Source organism: Emys orbicularis, chromosome 2, assembly GCF_028017835.1.
Source record: "Emys orbicularis isolate rEmyOrb1 chromosome 2, rEmyOrb1.hap1, whole genome shotgun sequence".
Taxonomy (NCBI): Eukaryota; Metazoa; Chordata; order Testudines; family Emydidae; genus Emys; species Emys orbicularis.
In genome coordinates this window covers 260,215,815-260,238,914 of record NC_088684.1, presented here as the reverse complement: position 1 = coordinate 260,238,914, position 23,100 = coordinate 260,215,815, and the positions used below count along the sequence as shown (strand labels likewise).

At 41.9% G+C, this 23,100-nt stretch overlaps 1 protein-coding gene across 1 annotated transcript in view; it reads right to left on the bottom strand.

The window, feature by feature from the left end:
* Positions 1–21,694, bottom strand: part of PLXDC2 (plexin domain containing 2) — a 363,862-nt gene extending 342,168 nt beyond the window's left edge. Inside the window, exons 1-2 of the mRNA XM_065398467.1 lie at positions 21,414–21,694; positions 20,257–20,315 (exon numbers count right to left, since the gene is read on the bottom strand). Coding sequence (XP_065254539.1) covers positions 20,257–20,315; positions 21,414–21,694 — 340 coding nt within the window. The remainder of the gene's footprint in view (positions 1–20,256; positions 20,316–21,413) is intronic.
* Positions 21,695–23,100: the final 1,406 nt, after the last annotated feature.

The window sequence follows — 23,100 nt, the reverse complement described above, 5'->3', positions numbered from 1 at the left end:
CACATTTGAAGAAATTGGGGGTAATTAAGTAAAATCATTGGTAGCATCAGAGAAACTTCAAGGTAACAATACAACCATCAGTCACCACCACACTTTTCCTATTAATATATATGTTGCTGTTCTATTAGACTAAATAAATCAGTGAAGCAAGGGGAATAGTATACATATGGCAATAGTTCCCACTGGTAGATTATGTGATCTATATTCAAACAGAAACAAAGAAGGGAGGATGTCTGTCATTTTTTATTTTTTTTAATAATACACATCTTTCTGAAGTGCCTTGAGAGAAGCCTGGCTGATCGGCTGCCCAAATAATTGTATCCAAACATTGCACTGATAGCAAACTCGATGTTTCCTCATCCAGGTTGTCACATCCCTCTGGCAGAGCAGGCAATGCAACCTCAAAGAATGTTCCCAGATTTCTGATCACGCTGCTTGGAAAATGGAATTATTTAATCTGCCGAAGTAAGGATTTGGAGAATTATGCAGCTTTTTCATATGACTGCCAAACACAACAAAAATGGCATTTACCAGGACAAGCAGATGAATGACTGACAAGACACGTGGGATGAGTTTAAAGGGCAGACTGCAACTTTATTAATTATACATTGGTGAGGGGCACTACACTGTCCACCCCAGCCCTCACGTACCAGCTATTTCATTGGTTCCAGTGCAGATTGCAGGGCTTTTACCACAAACCAAACAATAACTCAAGGCAAAGGGGATGGAGCGTCAGAGGCCAAAAGGCAGGGAACCTCAGTTCACAAAGACTTCAAGCACTCCCCGCCATGACCACAAGGTCCAACTTCACAATCCTGGGTCTCATTTACATCTGAATCATAGAATATCAGGGGCTGGAAGGGACCTCAGAAGGTCATCTAGTCCAACCCCCTGCTCAAAGCAGAACCAATCCCCAGACAGATTTTTGGCCCAGATCTCTAAATGGCCCCCTGAAGGCTTGAACTCACAACCCTGGGTTTAGCAGACCAATACCTAAACCACTGAGAACTGTCCCTTTTAGCCTTTACCTGCAGTGGACTCTGGCTGCAAGTTGTGACGAGTCAGTAATTATCAAAGCATTATAAGAACCTCAAATCCTATTGTTTTTAACCCAACTGTGGTACCAGAAGTAAGGCAAAAAATGAATGTGCTACATGGCAATTTTGCACAACAGAAAAATTTCCCTTTTGACCCCTAAAAACAGGCAATTTGTCAGAGCTACAGGAACCTAAGTGGCAAAGCTCCTAATCTATATCCAAAGGGGAAGGAAGGAGGGCAGACAGGGCAACTAACTAGAGCAAAAGAGGTTTTGCAAAGCCCAGGCTTAGTTCAAATAGACAAGTAGGGGCACAAAGCAGCCAATCAGTTGGTCCCATCTCCCTTTACCCAGCCAATCTAAGCAGAGAAACTAAGAGGGGGACAGTCCTTTCCTACTGTGCATGCAATTGAACTTTTCCCATTCCCTACTGTCCTACCAGAGTACCTCCCCCACTAAAGATGGCAAGACGTATCAGACTTCCTTCCCTGATTGGAATGGCTTAGATTGAAACCTGTGTCCAGACCACTTCCAGAAAGTGAAAACACATTTTTAGTGGTGCTAATGTAACCCACACACCTTCTGGGTGTGGTGTTCTGTCCCATCTAGTGGCACCGAGACCACTTAGAGAGCAATTAATAAGTTTGCTCTGCAGCCTTACCGAAGAGCTAGTTTACTTTTAGCTCATGCAGCAGAGGCTCATGCACTAAGCTCCAAAGGTCACCGGTTCTATTCTATCCACCGACAACCTGGGTCTGTTGGCGTTACACTAAGGTTTAGAATTGAAAAAAGAATTGAATGCTTTAGGTTCAGCTCACTGATCTATTGAACTGGTTTAGGAACTTGAACATAGGGTCCTTTAATATATCAGGCTGATAATACTGAGCATCATATCTGTTGAAGTCTTCTTTGTATCATTGATATACCCCAATAAAAACACCTCAGTTTTTGGATCTCCAGAAATTATTTGGACTACAGAGGCTCTGAAAGCAAGGAATGCCAGAAACTCTTTGGGGAAAACAACATATGTTCAGATTTATGACCAAAGATAACATGCTCAAGGATATCTAGTTTGCAGACAAATACTCAGAACATGCTAACTCAGGTTTTCAGAAATCATATCGTATCCAAGTACTTCTGTGCTCTCCTTTGAAAACCAGGTTGCTGCGAGTTCTCTCACACAGAAATAATAGTGGTCAGCTCATCTCTTACTACTTTCCCATTACGTTTTCAGCTGAGTACTGGACAGGGCTCCCTTTGAAGCTATGGATGCTGTTCATTTATCAGTCAAAGGCATTCCTTCCCTGCATGAACTCCACTATATCCCCAGCTACCACTGGCTTGGGGAGTGAAATCTTCCTTAAGTCTTCTACCTTATATTTGAATTCCCCTTGGAAGGCCCCCAAATACTGGTTTATGTTAATTAGATGCACATACTGACACAATTTGTGGCCCTATCTTTGCATGAGGAAAAAAATAATTCTTTGTCTTTTGAGTTCCTGGCAAGACACATGGAAAATAAAAAGATTTTAGAGGAAGGCCAGGATAACACTATATTTACAAATAGTCTGGAAAGCCCGTTAATCAGAGATGATTTTGTCCCATTTCTCAGCAAATGAAGAAACCCACCAGAACCCATAATAATTTGTGGAAGAAATAACAAGAGACAGCAAGAAGTAAGCTACTTGTATCTGTAACAAGGAGAGCTTGGTCTGTTAAGAAAGGCATGTGCTTCAGGAGGAAGTATGAATGGCTCATCCAGTCAGTCTCTTGAAAAAAATATAACATGTCCATTGGAGACAGCAGTTTTCTTGATTCCTCTGTCAATTAAAGACTGCTGGAATCAAAGGACTCACATGTAGTTATCTACAGATGTTCCACCCCTCTTTCCCCCCCCCCCCAAATGTTGGCTTTCTGGAGGAAGAAGTTTGCCAGTTAAGGTTGAGAGCCAGGGCACTGGTTAGATTTAGAGCCAGAGGGGATGCTGAATAATATAGCACAGAATACTGCTCCAACAGAAAACATACTGCATTGTACAAAGCATCACACTCAAATAAAACATGAATTATTATTTTGTATGTCTTGTAGAGTTCTTAATGCATCAGTCTTAGTTGTCCAATGAGTGGTGCAAATAGAAATCATTTCTTGCCAGTATGCTGCACTCATGAGAGGGACACAAACGTGTGGGGCACGCAACTTCCCCACGTGACTCCTCCCTGCACCGCCCCCAGCCTAGGGCCCCCGTGTTCTCCCTGTCTCCTCCCCATGATCTACATCCATCCCACGGTACCTGTGCTGGAGACTTCTGCTGTGCAGGAGGACTCAGGAGACACAGCTGTGTGGAAGGGCTGAGGGCTGGGCTGGGGGCAGTACAGCCATGCCGGAGGAGCAGCCAGGATGGGGCTGCCTGGCGGCCACACATTCTGCTCCTTTTGCCGCTGCGATTCCCAGGAGATCAGGGCTCTCCGGAACCGCAGCGGCTAAAGGAGCAGAATGTGAGGCCGCAGGGCAGCCCAACGCTGGCAGCTCATCTGGCACAGCTGCTGTACCGCCCCCCAGCTCCGCCCCCTCCTCAGCCCAATCCTCTAGTGGGCCTGCTGTACAGACCCCAGGCAGAAGGACTCAGGAGACGTGGCTGCATGGAAGGGCTGTGGGCGGGGCTCCTCCTGTGTCTTTCTGCTATGCCGTACCAGCTATAAATATCTTACTGGACCATAAGTACGGTGGCACAGTGGACCGTACCACCGTACTTGCACCACTGTGTGAAATGCTACTAATCTTGCCTTTAACTAGACAACCAGCATCCTGGAAGAACAAGTGTCATATATATACTGTAATTCAGAAGCTTGAAATACCAGGAGATTTTATGATTTATGCTCTGGGATAGGGCATCCACAAATTTACCATTGTTTATTGCTTGGAGGAAAAACACATTAACATATTTGGCAGTTGCGAATGCTTAAGTATGCCAAGCAGAAAAGTTTCAGTGACTAGTTCCAACGTCTAAGTATAATATGAATAAATTCAAGGTAGTTGCCACTGTAAAACTACCAGCCATATCTCTGATTAACCCTATAATAAAATAAAATAAAGATGCTCCTGCAGTTCGAACTTACTTATTTTCATTTTTACAATGCCTTCCATTCCTAGTTCCACTTTTCATAAATCCCATGGAGTTCTGTCATGCTGCTACTCTGACAAGCAGGAAAACAGATGCAGAAAAAAATCTTGCTTATTAAATAGGGCTGTCGATTAATCGCAGTTAACTCACGCAATTAACTATGATTAAAAAAATTAATTACAATTTATTTCACTGTTAAACAATAGAATACAAATTGAAATGTATTAAATATTGATGTTTTTCTACATTTTTAATCTAATTAATTTCTACATTTAATTTCAATTAAAACACAGAATACAAAGTGTACAGTGCTCACTTTATATTTTTATTACAAATATTTGCACTGTAAAAATGATAAACAAAAGAAATCATATTTTCAATTCACCTCATAAAAGTACTGTAGTGCAATCTCTTTATCATAAAAGTGCAACTTACAAGTGTATTTTTTTTGTTACATACTACACTCAAAACCAAAATAATGTAAAGCTTTAGAGCCTACAAGTCGACTCAGTCCTACTTCTTGTTCAGCCAATTGCTAAGAGAAACAAGTTTCTTTACATTTGCAGGAGATAATGCTGCCCACTTCTTAATTACAATGTCACCTGAAAGTGAGAACAGGCGTTCGCATGGCACTGTTGTAGCCGGCGTCGCAAGATACTTAGATGCCAGATGCGCTAAAGATTCATATGCCTCTTCATGCTTCAGCCATCGTTCCAGAGGACTTGCTTCCATGCTGATGATGCTCGTTAAAAAATAATGTGTTAATTAAATTTGTGATTGAACTCCTTGGGGGAGAATTGTATGTCTCCTCCTCTCTTTTACCCTCATTCTGCAATACAGTTCATGTTATAGCAGTCTCGGGTGATGACCCATTACATGTTGTTCGTTTTAAGAACACTTTCACTGCAAATTTGACAAAACTCAAAGAAGGTACCAATGTAAAATGTCTAAAGGTAACTACAGCACTCGACCCAAGGTTTAAGAATCCGAAGTGCCTTCCAAAATCTGAGAGAGACGAGGTGTGGTGTATGCTTTCAGAAGTCTTAAAAGAGCAACACTCTGATGCAGAAACTACAGAACCCGAACCACCAAAAAAAAAAATTAATCTTCTGCTTGTGGCATCTGACTCAGATGATGAAAATGAACATGTATCGGTCGGCACTGCTTTGGATCGTTATTGAGCAGAACCTGTCATCAGCATGGACACATGTCCTCTGAAATGGTGGTTGAAGCATCAAGGGACATATGAATCTTTAGCGCATCTGGCATGTAAAAATCTTGCAATGCCAGCTACAACAGTGCCATGCAAACGCCTGTTCTCACTTTCAGGTGACATTGTAAACAAGAAGTAGGCAGCATTATCTTCTGAAAATGTAAACAAACTGAAGTCAGTGGCAAAATTCCCATTGACTTCAGTGGAGTTAGGATTTCAACCCAAACTTTCTTTGTCAAGGTGCCCTGCAAGCACAGAATTGACGAGCATCCCTCAAGACTTTCCTACCCACCCTTTTAACTGGTGTGAAAGGAAAACATGAAAACAGACAGGCTAAGCCAATGTGTGATTAATCTACACATGTGTGCCCTTGATTGGGCATAGTGACTGATCTACCTAATAGTACTGCTATGAATGCATCCCAAAATCCTTCCAGTGGTGGTGACTGCATTTCTGGTAGTCAGTCTGTGTTGGTAAGAGGACTGAAAATATCTTCCAACATTTTTCATGTACCCAGCTTGCAAAGTCCTTCTCCATAAACTCAGTAATAAAAGGTCCCTAGGATTTTTACCAGAAACAGAAAGTCTGACCCACTATTTGTTTCTTTTGACACAATTTTTTCTGTCTGTGAAAGAGCCATTGTCCATTGATTGCATCCCTCATTTGTATAGTCTATTCGGCTATTAATTCAAAAGATACATCAAGCCCCATCCATTCAATGGGTGTTTTCTACTGTAGACATGGGTCTGTTGAGAAGATCTGCAAGGCAAATGCCTGAAATTCCCCATCTCTGTTGCTTATACTCGCTTCATGACAGAACACACATTTGAACTGTAGTAGTTATAGAACCTCTTTGCAGCAACCAACCCCTTAAAGTTGAAAATATTTTGGAAATAGAAGTTACTCTGGGGAGGAAGACAGGAGGAATATTTTTAAATAGTAGAAACATTATGTATTTTTCTCCGATGATTTCCTTACCATGAAAACCAATTAGTAACACTGTACAAAATGAGCAACAGCTCCTCTCATTCCTGAAATGATTGGACAAAGGTGGCCTTGTAATACATGCTTAGTAGAAGAAGTTAAGGAGATTTCATTAACAATATTAATCTACTGAATATACTCCCATTTACTTGAGCTCTGTTATGAACCCAACTGGAGACCATGGAGACAACCTCACACTGACAAACTAAAATTATGCTTTTTAGGTTAGGGACTGTCTTTTTTGTCCTTTGATTGCACAGCTCCAACATAATAGGGATCTGTTCCAGGATTGGGGCTTGTAGGTGTTATGGTAATATAAATAAAAAATGATAAAAACCAATAATAAGAAGTCAGTCCTATGGACATGAGTACTGTGATGCAAGCAAACAGGCTGAGAGCAAAGCTAGCAGATAAGAGGAGGCACATAGGAAGGTGCAGACGCTTGGAACAATTGGTGACGCTGCTGTCCATATTTGTCTAGCTTTAGTCAAATTCATCTATTCTTAAGCGAGTCTCTGTGACATATGGGTTGCAAAACTGTGTTGCCCTGCAGAGGTTAGTGAACGCTCCAGCAGTAAAGAATATGGTTGCCTAAAAATTCGTGGCTAGTAATGGGCCAAGTCCTGCAGTCGTTACTCAGTCGAAATTCATTTTAACTTCATGGCATCATGAGTTTAATAATCAACCCAACACAAGTTCTAGACATTTCCTGCCTCCAATCAAAACTTCATCATTAAAACCAATACCATAATTGATAAGGCATTTGTGATGAGTCAGTGTGAATAGCACTGATGTAATGCATGCCCACAAGCAGTACATTTATACAATTAAAAAGGCATTTCCAGTGCATTGCCTTTTCTATGGCCTCGTCTACACTGGGGACTTTCTTTATTGCTCCCGCTGCTAGTGCTAGCTATTGTACACCAGCTGGTGGTGTTTTTCAGACATTTTGCAGTGCTCCCACCATTTTTAGCACCAGTGCCAGAGCAAAAGTGGGATAACATCAGAAAATCCTCAGTGTTCTTACAGCTCTTTTGTCTGTCTATAAAACTGTAAGCTCTTCAGGGCAGACAATTGGGAGGGGAGCTGTTTGTTTTTTGCTCTATACACAGCAGAGAGCATATTATAGGTACAGAAAAAATGTTATATTTTAGTACACCTCTACCCCGATATAACGCGACCAGATATAACACGAATTCAAATATAACGCAGTAAAGCAGTGCTCGGGGGGGGAGGGGGCTGCGCACTCCGGCAGATCAAAGCAAGTTCGATATAACGCGGTAAGATTTTTTGGCTCCCGAGGTCAGCGTTATATCGGGGTAAAGGTGTAATTAGTTTATAGTGTCGGTATTTAAACAGATCCTCAAGGGATGTTGCATCATTTTAAATAACTTTGGGGTTTTTATTTTTTATACTTGAACTATGCATGATTACAATACAAAATAAATATACTGATTTTCCTCCCAGGACTTACCTTTTTTCTTTCAGAGTTTGACTTTACCCAAACTACTTCTTTGTACCTTAGCATTCCAACTGCACTGTCCACCTGCATTAATCTTCTATTGTCATGGAACTGTAAACAATTCCTTGCCTACATTCAGTGTTTGGCCATTTAAAACTATATACACTATTCTTCTGCTCTGTGACTCATTAATATATTACCTATGATCAAGCTTGTAAGGATTAGATTATCAGTAAATGTGGATTTCACTGTCCACACACAAACTGATGAGAAAAAAATTTCATTGATAATGATCAACGTTTACAGACAGGCAAAGTAGGAAAAATGCTGCTTGATAACATATTACAGTTTGATTTAAGGATACTTACTTTGTATATTTTGACAGGTGATCTTGACAATTTGTTGTAATGGTTATAATTCTTTAGCTTTTTGACTCTCATTGTCTTCTGAAATTAAATAATTGTCTGATCCCCCTGTTGTCCAACCTTCCCCCCCACAATGTCCCATAACTGTGAAAATTTACATTGATAAAACTTTTTAAAAAACATAAAATAAACAAACATCAATATTATCCATTGAAATTATAAAAAAAAATCTGAATTCTGCCAAACCTACCTATGATACTTCTAATACTGTAGGCAAACTATTGCAACCCTTACTCTTTAATGTAGTTTGTACTCACATAGATAATTCTACTGACTTCAGTGGGACCATTCGTATGAGTTGGGGTTTTCAGAATCCATCCCTATACTTTATAAAGGTTTTGAAAAATATTTTCTGTGCATTTATGCCATGAAACAATATCACTTGTAACATAATTTTTGAGCAAAGTAATTGTTGCCATTAGTGGATCGACATAATATTATAATATACACTTATCTTTTGGGCTTTGTATCAATTTAGGAATCTGGAATGAGATTATGGCCCCACTGACGTCAATGATAAAACAACCATTGATTTCAATGGGATCAGGGTTTCAGCCCTGATCCTCAAAGCCTTAATCGTACAAAGCTCTTATCAGCTTCAACAGAACTTCCTTATGAGGAAAGCTTGCAGGATTGGACCTCTGATACTATTTATTGGTTTCATAAACAAAATGTAGTGTATGTGTATTTGATCACAGTATTAATTGATGCTAGAAATTTTAACAATTTTAATAATTTTCAATCCCTTTAAGTTCCATGAAATAAAGAATTTAACAGTGGAATGCTTTGTATGACAGAGAGAATGTCTTCTATCAACACCACTTCAATCATCAGAGGCCATTCACTGATCTTTGTAGAATGGAGATTCTGTGAAATAAGGAATGTGGGATACAACTATTATTACTTTCATTGAAATGTGATACAGGCAGGAGAGGAACAAAAGCTACCTATCCATTAGTTAGAAAATCAGTTTCAGCTAATAAAAGGCTCAACATTTCATCCCTTGTCTGTTCTACAGAAACCTTTTAAACTATTAGTAGTCTTTAGGTGCATCTTTTATCTTCTCAAAATGAAAACTGATAAATTAGAAATGGAAAGAACAGCTCCAAAGCTAAACAGCTTGCTCAGAGTAGTTATATAAATGGTCTTTCTGAAATGTGTCCAATACCTAAATTATTCTGATAAATTAATTTTCATGCAATTAGCAAAAAGTATTTTCACTGCTTCTCCTGTACTGATTATAATTCTTGTGCACTGCACTAACATTTCTCAGACAGTCACTTCAAATTAAGAATGGATGAATCAGTAAGGATAAAATGAGGACTGGTCCAAACTGACATTTCTTTGAGTATCCAAGATGACCCTACTGGATATATGAGAAATCATTCTCATGATATTTCTGACTTGGTAGTAACCAGGAAATATCTAAAATATCACAAGAAACTTTGTGCTTCCAAGATTTCCTATCTGATTTCTAGGCCACAGAAACATGTATAAATTCAGTTCAACAAATGCTGTGTCTTGAAATGAGCCACTCTGAATACTATTTATTTCCTTATGTCTAGATTGGTCACTAATTGGAATTTTCTGAGAGAAAACAGAAGTTTAGCTGGATAGAGGGATTTTAGTTTTGTTTTCCCATTATATATATATATATTTCCAATTAACAACTTTCTTCAGCTTTGCATGACACTCTGAAAGCTGCAGGAACTGTTTTATTTAATCTACCAAAAACAGTTACATTTGCCAGAAAACTATTCCTCAGATCCTGAAACAGCAGGTCTTTTCTGTCCCCATAAATTATCTCCTCAAATTGCCATTAACTCCAGGAAGATACACTCTCTTCAAGGCCGGCTCCAGGCACCAGCCCACCAAGCTGGTGCTTGGGGCGGCACCTGGAGGGGGGCGGCGCGGCGCTCCGGCCCGAGAGCAGGGCCGCGACCGGTCTCGCCGCCCTCCCCCCGGCGCTGCCTCTGGCCGCCGGGGACAGCGGAGCCCCGGCCGGGCTCGCCGCCTTCCCCCCGGCGCTCTCCCCGGCAGGGCTCGCCGCCCTCCCCTGGGGGGGGGGGGGGGGGCGGGAGGCTTTTTTGCCTGGGGCGGCAAAAAAGCCAGAGCCGGCCCTGACTCTCTTTATGCCCCAAGTCCTTTCAAATACCATCTCAAGTCTCCTTGCTTCTCATTAACCTATGACTTCTAGAACTCTTTCCAAGAGAACAATCAAATCCTTGAGTCTTCCTACTTTCTTTTAAATTAACACTAATTATTCCATTCTTTATCTTATTGTACCATATCTACTGTTGAATCCTGGGCTGGAGGTGAGACAGTAGTTTCTAAGCTGGTAGACAGCTTTATAAAAATTGTTCTCATTCATTGTCTTCTCTACGGGCTGCTCTTTTGACCTTTTTGTTGCCTAAGAGCAGCACAACACTAGAGATGTCACCTGTATGATGTATTGCAACCAACAAAGTCTTCTTATATTTACGCATACAGACTGCAGTCAGCTGTAGAGCATCCTGCAAAACTTGCGTGTGACAGATGCTAACCAAGATTATGCTTTATTATATGACAAAAGCACTTTTGGGTGGCTTTTTCAATCACCTGCATTGACAAGCAGCTCTTTTTTCGCTTGTGACTATTCCCCAAAGGTAGCTAAAGTGGAATAATCTAGGTATTTTTGAAAGATCCCTCTCATGGAACTACATCAAATAAATCTTTATGGTGCAGTTACAATGATCGAACAAGCAGCAGTTAAGAAGTCTAGCTCTTGTTTTATATACTCTGTATAGGAACATGAAAGTGGCAATTAACAAAGAACAGACTGAACTGTTGTTTTGGGGGGGGATATAGTGCTGGCAAATGAGCTCTCTTACTAAATTAACATTTTTTTCTAGTTCAAAGACCCATAACAAAAATACCAACTAAACAACAACTATTTCCACATGGATGAACCCAACCACGAGGGCAAGAAGTGAAGATTAAAAGGAAAACTCATAGCCTGAAAACTACCGGTAGTTTCCAAATTGCACAATTCTGCCACTCTCCATTCAATATACCAGACTGTAGCACTAAAAACAAAACAAAACTCTACCAATGGTATCAAGCACTCAGAGGAGGCAATGCTGAAACTCCCAAGTAAACCATCATTGCCCCTCAGTGTTGTGGATGATGGAACAGTTTGTAAGACAAAAACTCATCAAGTTTAGTCAGTTACAATTTCATTCAGCTAGGATAGGAGTTGAAGCAAATAGGAAACTAAAGAATATTTCTCTTTACTGTACTTTCAAATATTGAGGCAAGATGACAAAAGAGGAAATGGGCTAAACATTGAAAGGGTCTACACCATCAAGTTAGAGAGCCACTGCTGATTTCTGAAGGAAAGAGCAGGTGAAACACAAGGGGAAATGGAGCCCCAAATGCTGGCAAGACGTGCAAGATGGGATAGGACCAAGAAAATGTGCCCATTTTCAAAGGAATGAAACTGAGTGGTTCATAGAGATATTAAATATTTTGTACGAGAAAATGCACCTTGTAATTGCTCTACATTGCATTATTTGACCATATTTGACTATATTATGTTGAGTATATCTTGGCATATAGGCATTCTGTTGGCAACAGATTATTGCTGGTTTGCAAATACTACCAATATTCCTGCACAGATAGTGGTCAAAGACATACCCCAGGAGAAGGGAGAAATGTGATTCCATTAAGATTAGACCATGCCCTTGTTTTGGGTTCCAATGAGAGTCAAGGGTATTATTATTAGTATTATTGTAATAATATTTAATCATTATTATATTTAATAAAGCAATAACAATAAAATAAAAGAATAATAATCATGTGTACTGCTGTAGTGCCCAGGAGCCTCAGTCATGGACCAGCACACCATTGTGTTAGATCAGTGATACTCAGACTGAGGCTTGGGAGCTGCAAGTGGCCCTTTACTGTGTCTCCTGAAGCTCTTTTCAGCACATAATATTAAAACACTGTGTGATTTAATTATTAACCAGTCAGGATGTTTTTATTATGTTATTAGTAGAATTGTAGAATACTTGGTCAGTCATTTTGCTCTGTGTGTGTGTGTATATATGTATATATATATATATATGTATGTATATACACACACAAATACACATACACACACATATATAGTAAATGAAACAATGAATTCCCACTACTGTGGCTCTTTTGGGTAATGTTGATAGCTAATTTGACTCCTGCACCACTGAGGTCTGAGTATCACTGTGTCAGATGCTGCACAACACTGAACCAAAAGACCATTCCTATCAGAAAGAGCTTACAATCTAAGACATAAAACAGATGGATACAGACAGACTGATGGGGGGCATACAAGAAAACAATGAGACAATATTGGTCAGTATGATGGGCAGTGGTCTCAGCACACCAGCATCCTACAACAATGGCCTATCAGCCCCTGGAACTGTGCAAGCCTCTTAGGGAGTTACATCCTTGAACAGGATCCATCAGTAACCTTATTTATGCAATTGGGGAGCCTCCTGGGAAATGATATTACTCCTCTCAGCTGAACTGTACCTTCCCACCATTCCCTCTTGCCTGTCCATTTTTGAAAATGCTGCTGGAGGAATGCTACTGCTCCCTATTGTACCCCTCAGCTGTGACCACACCTGCCTTTTCTGGGGCCTGAGAGGGATCATTTTCAAAATTATTTGCCTCCTTATTTCTCCCTGTGAAAACTGATGGGCTTGTGATACACTTGCCCAGTCCCCTTGTTGGGCACCTACAGATTGAAACACTTCTGACTAAGTAGCCCCATCTATTGTCAATACTGAGTGGCAGTTTCTCAGCTACTGGATTCTTAGGGACCAGAACCTAACTGAAAATCCTTTCCTACTTACTGTACAGTAGGGGTGGGCAAACTACGGCTCGCGGGCCGGGTCCGGCCCCTCAGGGCTTTGGATCCGGCCCACAGGATTGCCCCCAGTGGCACCGTGGGCCCCGCGCCGCTCTCAGAAGCGGCCGGCAGCACCACGTCCCTGCGGACCCCGGGTGGTGGGGCAGAGGGCTCCGTGCATTGCCCTGGGCTCCAGGCACTGCCCCCCCGCAACTCCCATTGGCCGGGAACGGGGAACCGAGGCCAATGGGAGCTTCAGGGGAGGTACCTGGAGGTGCGGCAAGGGCAGCACACGCAGAGCCCTCCCCCAGGGGCCGCAGCACTTCCTGGAGCGGTGCGGGGCCGGGGACAGGGCAGGTATGCAGGGAGCCTGCACTGGCTGCGGTGCACGCCGCTGCCACCCTGGAGCCATTTTAGGTAAGCGGCACCGGGGCGGAACCCGAACTCCTCCTGCACCCCGCCCCCCAACTCCCTGCCCTAAGCCCCCTGCCTGCACCTCGCACCCCTCCTGCACCCCAAACCCTGAGCCCCCTTGTACATCCCGCACCCCTCCTGCACCCCAACCCCCTGCCCTGAGCTCCCTGCTGCACCCTGCACCCCTATGCACCCCAACCCCCTGCCCTGAAGCCCCTGCCGTACCTCGCACCCTCCTGCACCCCAACCCCCTGCCCTGAGCCCCCTCCTGCAGTCCGCATCCCTCCTGCACCCCTGCCCTGAGCCCCCTCCTGCACTCCACACCCCTCCTGCACCCCAACCCCCTTCCCAACGCCCTCATACACCCTGCACCCCTCCTCTGCCCCAATCCCTTGCCCTGAGATTCCTGCACACCGCACCCCCTCTCACACTGCAACCCCCTGCCCCAGCCCTGCATACAATTTCCCCACCCAGATGTGGCCCTCAGCCCAAAAAGTTTGCCCACCCCTGCTGTACAGCATATAGGGGAAAGACACTGTCACTTCAGCTAACTTTTATTTCAATAAATCTTTCAGTTATTCTCTTATTCGTCCAGACAGATTCCCTGCCCACTTACAAGTTTAATAATTCAGTAGGGATACATGTGACTATCAGATATCACAGAGAGTGGAACCGTACAAATACCAAAATAGGTAGATAATGTAGCTCTTACTAAAAACCTTTGCAACCTTACAGGGAGGCATGGAAAGGAGGAAAGGAATCTACAGTGCATGACTAGCAATGAGTGCCTTTAAAATAGGTCAAGTTTAACCTGCTCCTTGAAATTTACTGGTCAGACTTTTTAAAATATAGTCTTACTTGAAATCACAGGAATTAAGTAATATGATCTGGATTCAAAAGTTTCTTTTAAAAGATTAATGAACAGGTTTATTTTGAATCCCTGCAATCCTGCCATTGAACGCACCATCCCTCCACCCCCACCCAGGAGGCAAATGAAGACATACAGTTAAATTCAGGCACTTAAGTGTTGATCCAGGGGGGAAAAAAGACACAGAACAGGCTGTGGGTCCATCACAGCCCCTGGCTGTAGCAATCCCAGGAGTTGCTTCTGTAATCAAGCATTACAAAGAATCTTCTCTCCTAGTTCTAAACATTTTGGAAATATAGACACACAATTCAAAGGATGGGCTGCATTTCTTCTTATATGTACCTCATTTTCCATTTGTTGTCTTAATCAGAATCCAAATATTAAGGTTGCAAAACATTAATAGTAGTAAAAACTTAGAAAATGGGTCATTTATATTGAATGTGTTCTTACACTGACCATATTATAAGCTTTTATTCTGTTTCACCTACAATACAGAGGTAGAGAGCTATTCCATTCCCCAATATGCAAGCAGGATCTTTCTCTGATCTTCAAAAATGTGTCAGTGTTTCTGTGCCTGCATGTAAAACATACAATATCTAGTTAATGTGACAATATTTACCTGGGTATTTGAGATTAGAACAGAGCCCTAGAAGAAAATGTGCCAGGTCAATGGTTAATCGTATATATCAGTAAATGAAAGCCCCTTTTCAAAATGAAAGTAAAATTTGTAAGAGAAAATTAAACCTGTTACATTAGAAATTGAGAATCTCTAAGAACTAGATATCATGTATAGAATATCCATGAATAAGGATGGATTTGTATTCTACAAGAAGTACTGCTGCCATACATTTCTGTGAAATGACAATATTCCAAGAACTATATATTTCATAGCTCTGAATATGCTGCACACTCACTAAAGTATATTTTTATCCTATCTAATAGGTCTTCAGATGTTCACATTTATTCTAAGTAGCTAGTCCTTTTTTGAGTTCTGCAGAGTTCTCACACTCAGTGATTTTTTGGCAGGGAGTTCCATAGGTTAAATACAAGTCATGTCATAAACTATTGCTTTTTTTAGTTTTGAATTTATTGCCTTTCAATTTCATTGGATGTGCTCTTCTCGCAACAGGAGAAAAGGTAAACAGGACTGCTTGTTTTGTATTTTCTATCCCATTTTTTATTTTAAACATCATAGAATCATAGCACTGGAAGGGACCTGGAGAGGTTATCTAATCCAGTCCCCTGCACTCATGTCAAGACTAAATACTATCTAGACCATCCCTGACAGGTGTTTGTCTAACCTGCTGTCAGGGTTCCTTCCCCACTCTGAATTCTGGGGTACAGATGTGGGGACCCACATGAAAGACCCCCGAAGCTCATTTTTACCAGCTTAGGTTAAAAACTTTTCCAAGGCACAAATTCCACCTTGTCCTTGAACTGTATGCTGCCACCACCAAGTGATTTAGACAAAGAATCAGAGAAAGGACCACTTGGAGTCCTATTCCCCCAAAATATTCCCCCAAGCCCTACACCCCCTTTCCTGGGGAAGGCTTGAGAATAATATCCTCACCAATTTGGTACAGGTGAACACAAACCCAAACCCTTGGATCTTAAGAACAATGAAAAATCAAGCAGGTTCTTAAAAGAAGAATTTATTTTAAAAAAAATAAAAGAATCACCTCTGTAAATTCAGGATGGAAGATAACTTTACAGGATAACAAAAAGATTCAAAACACAGAGGATTTCCCCTCCAGGCAAAAGTTAAAGTTACAAAAACAGGGATAAACCTCCCTCTTAGCACCGGGAAAATTCACAAGCTAAAACAAAAGATTCTTTAGATTTCCTTGCTATTACTTACTATTTTTGTAATATTAGATGTATTATTTCAGTGAGAGCTTATCTGAGCTTCTTAACCCTTTACAGGTAAGGAGGGATTTTATGCTACCATTAGCTGTATGTTTATGACACCTGCTCTTAAAAATCTCCAATGATGGATATTCCACAACCTCCCTAGGCAATTTATTCCAATGCTTAACTACCCTGACAAGAAGTTTTTCCTAGTGTCCAACCTAAACCACCCTTGCTGCAATTTAAGCCCATTGCTTCTAGTCCTATCCTCAGAGGCTAATGAGAACAATTTTTCTCCCTCTTCTTTGTAACAATCTTTTGTGTACTTGAAAGCTGTTGTTATACCTCTTCAGTCTTCTCTTCTCCAGATTAAACAAACCAAATTTTTAAGTCTTCCCTCATAGGTCATGTTTTCTACACCTTTAATCATTTTTCTTGTTCTTCTCTGCACTTTTTCCAATTTGTTCACATCATTCCTGAGTTGTGGCACCCAGAACTGAAAACAATACTCCAGTTGAGGCCTCATCAGCGCGGAGTAGAACAGAAGAATTACTTCTCCTGTCTTGCTTACAACACTCCTGCTAATACATCCCAGAATGATGTTTGCTTTTTTTGCAACAATGTTACTTGTGTCTGATGAAGTGGGCATTCACCCAGGAAAGCTTATGCTCCAATACTTCTGTTAGTCTTAAAGGTGCCACAGGACCCTCTGTTGCTTTTTACAGATTCAGACTAACACAGCTACCCCTCTGATAATGTTACACTGTTGACTCATATTTAGCTTGTGATCCACCATGACCCCCCAGATCTCTTTCTGCAATACTCCTTCGTAGGCAGTCATTTCCCATTTTGTATGTGTGCAACTGATTGTTCCTTCCTAATTGGAGTACTTTGCCTTTGTCCTTACTGAATTTCATCCTATTTACTTCAGACCATTTCTCCAGTTTGTCCAAATCACTTTGAATTTTAATCCTATCCTCCAAAACACTTGCAACCCATCCCAGCTTGGTATCATCCACAAACTTTAGAAGTGTACTCTCTGTGCCATTATCTAAATTATGGTCATGAAGATGTTGAACAGAACCAAACCCAGAACTGATCCCTGCAGGACCTCACTTGATATGTCCTTCCAGCTTGACTGTGAACCTCTGATAACTACTCTCTGGAAATGGTTTGCCAACCAGTTATGCACCCACTTTATAGTAGCTCCATCTAGGAGAAGCCATCTCTATCATGTCTTCTCTCATTTGTTTCCTTCAAAACTACGCAGTCCCCAAATTGTCAGTATCTCCTCATTTGACAGTTTTTCTATGCCCTTGGCTATTTACATAGCCTTTCTCTGGATACCTTCTCATTTTGTTTTGTTTTGTTTAGAGGAGATGACCTTAACTGGATATAGCTTCACTGATTGATATGATGGCATTATAATGTTCTCAGTATTATTTCTATCCTGCTCCGATTTTACGGTGATGGAAGCCATATCGATTACACAGGACATTCCCATTCTTATTCCTAAACATTTTCCTCTGGGAATTGAGCATCAAATGTCTCAAAAATTTAACCACCATGAGAGATGGAGCCTCTGCGGAGAAAGCCCAGCACTCTCCCAATTCTGATCAGCTGGGGATGGATGGAAGAAGTGAAGAGCTGGGCTCCTTCCCAAGGCATTGCTTCTGAACCTCACTGAGGATGCCCTCCACTTTGTCTTCTGAATCTACATACTACCATAGCTAGTAGATGGCTGATAAATGTGTCAAGTCTGTACAGCAGTGCCTAAATCCAGAGGCTGACAAAAATCAGGATTTTTGAAATACATGCACATTGCCATGAAGAAACATTCTCAAAGAGTTTACTGGATTTGCCCCTACAAGAGCTCCCATGTATTCAGCTAAAGAGAGATGTGATGGTGACATACCTAGAAGCAATAAATTAGCCCAGCAGCCCAAGAGGAAAATTTCCTAATTCTGTCCTCATTTCCGCACCACGTTCCATCATGAGATAGGTCATTTTTTGTCTGTTCCAAGAACAGCAGGAAAGGTGATTTCTTCAGATAAGCTAAATGACAATCTTGTTTGTGTAACTAGTTGAATTCCCCAAGCCAACTGCTGTGCCAGTGAAGCAAAGTTCAAATGTTTATACATTGAACACAGTTATCAAGGTGGCAGGCATTCCCTGGGATAATAGTCATGACAGAGTGCTCAACTGGCAGAACTCCTGCATTCTACTTGAGGAGTTACAGGGGTAGAAAGCCTAGTATTCTCCCCCCGTGATTCTCTCTTTATGCTTTGGGCCTCGTACAGCAGTTCAGCTTTAAAGACTCTCCTGCCACTTCAAAGTCACAGATTAAAAGCGTTCAGCAGTTTATACTTTGAGGGGAAGCAATCATTCTGAACAGAGTTACTCTAGTATTCTGATGTAAACATGGCATGGTGCTTCAATATTATTTCAGATGAAATTAGGCAAATGCATGGAGTATAGGTCCATCAATGGCTATTAGCTAAGATGATCAGGGATGAAACACTAAGCCTGTGACTGCCAGAAGTTGGGAGTGGACAACAGGGGATGGATCACTCATTAATTGCTCTGTTCTGCTCATTCCCTCTGAAGTCTCTGGCACTGACCACAGTCAGAAGACAGGACACTGGGCTACATGGACCATTGATCTGACCCAGTATGGCCGTTCTTATGTTCTTAATCATACAAAATCTTCTAGTTTAAAAAATAATTCTCTTCACAGTAATGGATTTTGGAAAATTCGTGAACATGTAAAACATTATATATATAGGCACTTATGCTCTATCTAAACACTGCCATATACATTTTTAGAGTGCTCACATGTACTTCTCACAAAATAATAGCTTTGGTAAGGCCCTCTTCACTGTTTTACAAGGGTAGCATTTTCTCTTAACATGAACTCCCATGAGTTTATTCTTAAAGATTTTTTACTAGAGGCAGCTCAACACCTTCTAAGTTGAAAAACTATTTCACTATCTAATTCTAGCGCTAATTTAATGATAATTGTAGAGTATGGGCTTGATCCAGCTTCTATTCAAGTCAACTGAAAAATTCCCATAGGCTTTAATGATGCATGACCAACCCCTGTATCTGTAAACCCACAAAAGAAACAAACAAAAACCCACCCACCTGCAGTTAGTTAGAATTCTGTGTAATTTCTCTACCAAATTATTTTTGTAAGTAAACAAAGAGGTCATTATTGTGTTAGATTTATATGGATTCTTAATAAAAAACAAAACAAAGGGTACCCATGCTGTTATACCTTGCAGCACCTCACTTGGGCTTTGTAATCACATTATTATGGCTATAATTCACAGCTAGTTACGAGCACTTTCAGCTTTCCTCTTTCCCCATCAAGACTGAAGATATGAATGAAACATCAGACTTAGGCATCCAAACTGCAGGAAGAACATGGTTCTAAGTACTACAGAAAACCACATTATCGTGCAAAAGTGAATTTGTTGCTTTCCTAACAGAAGTCATGGTGGTGATTTCAAACATCCCTTAATTATTACACTGTATAGAATATAAAACTATTTTAGACAAAATGGTGGGCTATGAATTTAACAACTTTATTTCTACTACAGTGACAACATCGTGCTTCAGAAAGATTCCACTTTAAATTATTTACAGACTACACATACCAAATCTTTCTTCCAAGAAAGGAATAGGCATTCCAAGAACACAGTTCAATCCTCACAGTTATTCCATGAATTAAAATCCAGAGATATACAAAGAAATACCTCAGCAACAAGGCACAAGAACAAGATAATTAAAACATAATAAGCTTTAGCTCAGCACTGCAGGCGAGGAAGTAATCTGAACAAGAACAGGATCCCAAAGCTTTGGCACCTAAAAATGCATGAACAGACAGCTTGCCATTTCAGAACTGGGCATTCACTATATCTGCTGTTCACTAGGCTATGCAAAATGCTTGCTGAGATCTTGGATTAAGTTTACCTAGTACATTCCTTCTGTTCATCCACCATCAAACTCTAACATGGACAGGCTGCGAAATCAATTGTTTCCTGATCGTTCATTTTTAGGGGAGGCACAATGCTGTTTATAAAAGAGAATGAACAGCCAGCATTATAATAAAGCTGAAAGGGCTTACTGGCCACTGACCCAAAAGGATGATAATGGCTCAGAGGATTGGTAATAGCGACAAATCCTTTCACTTCCAAGTCACCAGCATGGAATTGACCCAGCTCAACATGGTAACTGTTCAGCGACCCACAATACTTGAGAAGAGTTGGTGATAACTGTCCATTTCGTGGAGCTTGATTTTGCCATCCGTATACACCGTGAGTATTATCTTACTACCCTAGTAGCCTTAGGGCTCCATCCTGCAAGGTGCCAAACATTCTGAGTGTGCTCCAGCATGTGTTTCAATGGAACTATCCATGTGTTTAAAAGTTAAGTATATGCTTAAATGCTTTGTTGGATTGGGGACAAAGTGCTCAGCATCTAGCTGGACTGAGCCCCCACTGAGATAATATTCAATCTGAATAAGCAGGGCGGAATCAGGCCCTTAGTGAGGGTGACCACATCATAATTAGTTTACTTGTCAGGAGTCTTAGCAGAGATGCCAATGATTGAATGGGTATGCAGACCAACTTACGCTCTTGGGCATGGATAGCACACTATGGGGCCAGTGTGAAAGCTGTGCAATGCCAACGTCCATTTTGTGACCAGATAACTTCAGTTTTCACGGCTGACTGTTCACCTTTATATATGAGCACTACATTCACATTAAAACCAAAAAGAGAAAATACCTCCACTGATAGCTACTGTAGTGTGGTGGCGGTCGTCAGACCCTGAGGCAGCGCAGAGCTAACATGCTGTCTCTAGTCTCAGGCCCTCAGGACAAAGCACCCAAGCAGACTATGGGCTCTGGTCCTCAGGCAGGGGCAGAGCAAAAAGGTAGTCTATGGGCTCTGGTCCTCAGGCAGGGGCAGAACATACAAGCAGTCTGTCATCCTAGCATTGGCCGACGGCAGACAACACAAGCCCTTTGGCCTGTGGTGGGGAGGCTGCCACCCTTGGCATGGGGTTGGCAGCAGTAGAGGTTTAGGGACCCAGGCTCACCTGACTCCATCGGGTCCCAGCCCAGGGCCCTAACAGTGGGTCAGCAGGGTCCAGCCATGACACACTGACCTGGGTACAGGCAGCAGCACAGCCAGACTATAGTCGGCTGTCCCTGGGCTTCCTCCTACCCTCTCCTTGGATCCTGCGGGGTCATCCTCAATCTCAACGGGATATACAGCTAGTGGTAGTCCCAGCAGCTCCTCTGTGTCTGGCATGGCTGGTGGCTCTGGAAGCCCGGATGAGTTGTCAGGGCAGCAGAGGTCCTCCTCAGTGTCCCACTCGGTCTCCTCCTGGGTCAGGGTGCTGCCTGGCTCAGCAGCAGCGACAGAGGCCTGCAGCGAGCCAGGCATGTCAGCCTCCTTACCTGTCTGGGCTCCAACTGAGCTTTCATACTTCTTCCCCCGTCTCTCAACTTCCGGTGGGAAGGGGAGAGCCCAGTCTGACTCTGCCCACCCGGAAACTAGGGTGACAATGCCATATAAAGAGACCTCAATAGGAATATATAGATTCTGGATAGTCAGATAGTGCATTCAGTTTTGGTGTAATTTTTCCCCTATAAACTCTTCTCAGATTGTATGGTCTTCAAGACAGGGACTATGTTATTGAACACTGCTGAATGCATTGTAGGCCCTACAGCAACACAAACAAACAAATAACTGTTACAATCAGAGAGAGAGATATTAGCTATGATTTGATAGGAACAATAGATGGGAAAATTGATAATGACTTCAATTTACAATGTCCAGAAAAAATAAAAGAACCTCACATTTTGTACCAAGAAAAAACACTACATATATTCCTCGGGACCTAGTAAAACAGGAATGATTGAACATGCAACTCACAAGGAAGATTAATGAATGACAAGAGGAGCAGCACATGTGTAATGTGGAGATAGACTGCAAGAGAATTAAGCAGGTGCTTATGGGAAAACAGCGATTCTCTTCATATTCTGTGTAAAAAAACCCCACAAGATTTCTAGTTGAATACAAAGCTGTAACTCAACCAGGAGCATCTCAAGATGTTAGAAACTGTGAAAGTGCAGTTCCAAAAGCAGAACCCAAGAGATAATTGCAGCCATAGCATTGCAGTGGTGATTTTCCTGAACAATTATCTCCAGGTTACCTAAAATAAAATCCATCAGAGGAGGAGAAAATTTGATACAGGAGAATAAAGGATTATAGCAAGTGAGAGATGTAACTAAGAAAGTTGAAGAAAATAAAGTACTGAAGTAATCTACTTTGGAAAATGGGTTACACATAGACACACAGAGATCACATCTCACTTTATCTAATCTATACAGCAAAAATTCGCAGACATTGAAAATACTCCAGTACTAAGGTGATGGGCACTATGCAAAATCCTAACATGCATACACAGAGTTTTTGTGTCAGCATTACGATGCCAGGTCTTGTCAAGATTGGGAATCTTAACCACTGATCACATTAAAGATTTCTCATTGCAGGGACCCAGGGTGGCTGCCCTCCGAACCTGAGGGTAAAGGGCCGCTCTCTCAGCCTGAGTGGGCGGGGCCAGGCCAAGCTCACTCCAACCCCCGGAAGGGGAAGGGTGGAACCGGAAGTATAAAGGGCGGGGCCCTTAGCTCAGTCAAGGCAGCACCAGGGAGGGAGGCAGATGCAGACCGCAGGCTGCTCCCTTCAGACCCTGCTGCCACGCCAGGGGAGGCCCTGGACCAGTGGAAACCTCGCCTGGAGGAAGGACTGGGGCTGCCAGGACTGCCCGTTGCCGAGTACCCCGA